We start from the raw sequence: 3,811 nt of genomic DNA on the forward strand, positions 1-3,811 counted from the left end.
CTAGGTGTGAGCTGATTATTCAAATGGGCAGCCGAGGACCTGGGGATTGGAGGCTCGCCCGGCCGCTCCGTGCTATATCACTGGGGCACCCACGTCACTGCAGCACTTGTCCTCCTCTTCCTCCTCCTCCTCTTCTTCCTCCCTCCTCCCTCCTCCTCCTCCTCCTCCGGCTCCTCCATCGCCTCCGGGCGCCTCTCCGCCGCGGAGCGCTGCGAGAACCCACCCAAGGAGCGGCGGCGGAACAAACCCACCCCAGCCCCAGCGCCGCTCCATCCCCCCCTTCCTCCCTCCCTCCTCTTCCTCCTCCTCCAGAGGCTCCGGCGGAGGGGAGGGAGGGTTGGGGACTTTTTTTTTTTTCCTTTTTTTTTTCTCCTTTCCTTTTTTTTTTTTTTTTTTTTTTTTTTTTTTTTTGGGTCGCTCTCCGCCGCCGTTTGTTGTGGCTGTTAAATTTTAAACTGCCATGCACTCCACTTCCAGTATGCTGGGAGCCGTGAAAATGGAAGGCCATGAGCACACGGACTGGAGCAACTACTACGGGGAGCCCGAGGTAAGCACGGAGCCGGGGCCCCCCAAAACCCCCCGGTGACCGGGACGGGATTAACTTTGGCACCGGCTCGGGGCTGCGGGCGGGGGTCCCGGGCTGCGGGTGGCGGTGCGGGCGGCTCTTCCCTGTTTTTCCCTCCACCCCTCCAGGTATTTTTCTCTCTCCGGGCAGGGATGTCCCTCTCTCGCTCCCTCTCCCTCTCCCTTTCCCTTTCCCTTCCTGCAACTCCGCTTCCCGGACGGCTCCGCCGCTCCCTCTGCCACCGCGTCTTTTTTAACACAGATCCCAAAATATATTTGGGTTTCATTAAGAAGAAAAACAACCCCCCCGCCCCAACCCCCCCCCCCACCGCCCCGCGCCGGGATTTAACCCTTTCCTGCCGTGCCCTCCGCGGAGCCCCGCGGCTGCGGCGCCTCCGGGCTGGGCTGGGCTGGGCTGGCGCCATCCCCGTGCCCTGTGTCGCTTGTCCCCGCAGGGCTACTCCTCGGTGAGCAACATGAACGCGGGGCTGGGCATGAACAGCATGAACACCTACATGACCATGTCGGCCATGAGCAGCACGGCCAACATGACGGCGGCGGCCACCTCCATGAACATGTCCTACGCCAACACGGGCATGAGCCCCTCGCTGACGGGCATGTCCCCGGGCGCGGGGGCCATGCCGGCCATGGGCTCGGCCGGCGTGCCGGCCATGGGCGCCCACCTGAGCCCCAGCATGAGCCCCATGGGCGGCCAGGCGGGCTCCATGAACGCCCTGGCGCCCTACTCCAACATGAACTCCATGAGCCCCATCTACGGCCAGTCCAACCTGAACCGCTCGCGCGACCCCAAGACCTACCGGCGCAGCTACACGCACGCCAAGCCGCCCTACTCCTACATCTCGCTCATCACCATGGCCATCCAGCAGTCCCCCAACAAGATGCTGACCCTCAGCGAGATCTACCAGTGGATCATGGACCTGTTCCCCTTCTACCGCCAGAACCAGCAGCGCTGGCAGAACAGCATCCGCCACTCGCTGTCCTTCAACGACTGCTTCCTCAAGGTGCCGCGCTCGCCGGACAAGCCGGGCAAGGGCTCCTTCTGGACGCTGCACCCGGACTCGGGGAACATGTTCGAGAACGGCTGCTACCTGCGCCGCCAGAAGCGCTTCAAGTGCGAGAAGCAGCTGGCGGCCAAGGACGGCGGCGGCGCTGGCGCTGGCGGCGGCGGCAGCAAGAAAGGCCCGGGCCAAGCCCCCAACCAAGCCCTGGGCGAGGGCAGCTCCTCGGGGGGCTCCGACGGCTCCGCGGGCGCCGAGTCCCCGGCCAGCTCCTCGCCGTGCCAGGACCACAAGCGCGCCCTGGCCGACCTGAAAGGGCTGAGCCCCGGAGAGCCTTCGGCCTCGCCGGCCCAGCACCTGCTGGCCCCGCCGCACGCCGGGCTGGCCCACGAGGGCCACCTCAAGCCCGAGCACCACTACGCCTTCAACCACCCGTTCTCCATCAACAACCTGATGTCCTCCTCGGAGCAGCAGCACCACCACCCGCACCACCAGCACCACCACCCGCACAAAATGGACCTGAAGGCCTACGAGCAGGTGATGCACTACTCGGGCTACGCCTCGCCCGTGCCCGCGGGCCTGGCCATGGCGCCCGTCACGAACAAAAGCGCCCTGGAGGCCTCGCCTTTGGCCGGAGAGACTTCCTACTACCAAGGCGTGTATTCCCGGCCCATCATGAACTCCTCCTAAGCGGGAAGGCGCTCCTGGAAAAAGGGGGAAGCCCTTCCCCCCCCCCCCCCGCCCCCGGCCCCATGCCCCTCGCAGTGGACTCTGAGCACGGTACATATCCATATATATATATATATCTATTTTTTTTTTTCTGTTGGCTCCAGATGTTTGCATCCATTCGGGAATCTGCAGCCCTTCCCAAATCCACCCGGGGGTGGGGGGCTCCGCGTGGGGTGGTTTGGTTCGGCGGGGTGGGCGCGGGGGGGTTCTCCGGGGCTTGTTTGGATTTTTTTCGTTGTCGTCGTCGCCACGAGGTCTAAATATATCTATTTTTTTGTGTGCGAGCGAGGGGGGATGGGGGCAAAAAATAAACCCCCCGCGGGGCAAAAGCAACCCCTCCTTCCTTGTGAATATTCCTAGTTCGGAAACCGAGGACCAAAAGTCTCGTAACGTTGTAAAAAATGAAAAAAAAAAAAAAAAAAAAAAGAAAGAATAGGCAGGGGGAAAAAAAAAACCCAACAACGGGGGGGAAAGAAGAAAAAAAAAGAAAAAAATTACGAAAAAATAAATAATAATAATAATAATTAAAACAAACAAAAAAAAAAGAGGCAGGATAGATCGTTGTAATTGAAGCAAACGCTTGATGTTCCCGGGAGAGTAAACGACTTGGATGGGATGAATTTCTCGTTTCTGTACGCTTTATTTATGGCTTCGCGCTGTGTATTCCGGTAGCGGGCGGCCGCGGCTGCCGCAGAACTCCATTAAAGTCGTGTTGGCGGTGCTTTTCCCCCGCATCTCTGTTCCGCCGCCGCCGCCGCCCGACGGGACCCCCGCCGCTCCCGGCTGCCATCGCCGCCGGCCCTGCCGGCGTTCCCGGGATCTCCGCGAGCCGGCCGGCCCCGGCTGCGTCCTCTCCAAACCCGGCTGGGATCGCTCCGTCCTTGCCAGGATGCCTCCACCCCCGCCGCCGGGATCCCTCCAACCCCGGCTGGAATCTCCGGTGTCTCTGCCACGATCGTCCCTTGCAGGACCCCCTCCGTCCCCGCAGGATCCCGCTATTCCCAGCAGAATCCTGCAGTCCCTTGCAGGATTCCTTCATCCCCGCGGGATCCCGCTGTCCCCGCCAGGACCCCTCCATCCATTCCAGGACCCCTCCATCCCCGCGGGATCCCACTGTCCCTTCCAGGATCCCGCTATCCCCGCCGGTACCCCTGAATCCCGGCAGGATCCCGGCTGGGATCCCACAGTTCCCACCCATCCCTCTCCGACACCCCGGCCAGGGAAAACCCGCATCGCCCCGCAAGGTGGGAAGCAGGGACCCCTTTCCCAAAGCCCCGCGATCCTGGAAAAACCCTCCCAGCCGCGTTAAGCGGCAGGGATTTCGGACTGGCGGCAGCAGCGCATGCCTGCCTTTCCCGGGACGGCATCCCGGCTTTCCCGCGGGAGGTGGAAAACGCGCAGAGCTTTTTATTTTCAACGCCTCCCGGGCTCTGCGGTGCCCGGCTCCTCTCCTTCCATTCCCTTTTCCCCCTCTTTCCCAACCACTTGTTGTTTTTCCC

General features: G+C 62.1%; 1 protein-coding gene across 1 annotated transcript; it reads left to right on the forward strand.

Annotated features, from left to right (window-relative positions):
• The first annotated feature begins 460 nt into the window (after positions 1–460).
• Positions 461–2,766, forward strand: FOXA2 (forkhead box A2). Its single transcript, XM_032104413.1, has 2 exons — positions 461–547; positions 1,020–2,766. The coding sequence occupies exons 1-2, from the start codon at positions 461–463 to the stop codon at positions 2,271–2,273; spliced, it is 1,341 nt and encodes a 446-aa protein (XP_031960304.1). The 3' UTR covers positions 2,274–2,766.
• Positions 2,767–3,811: the final 1,045 nt, after the last annotated feature.

This window comes from Corvus moneduloides, chromosome 3, assembly GCF_009650955.1.
Source record: "Corvus moneduloides isolate bCorMon1 chromosome 3, bCorMon1.pri, whole genome shotgun sequence".
NCBI lineage: Eukaryota > Metazoa > Chordata > Aves > Passeriformes > Corvidae > Corvus > Corvus moneduloides.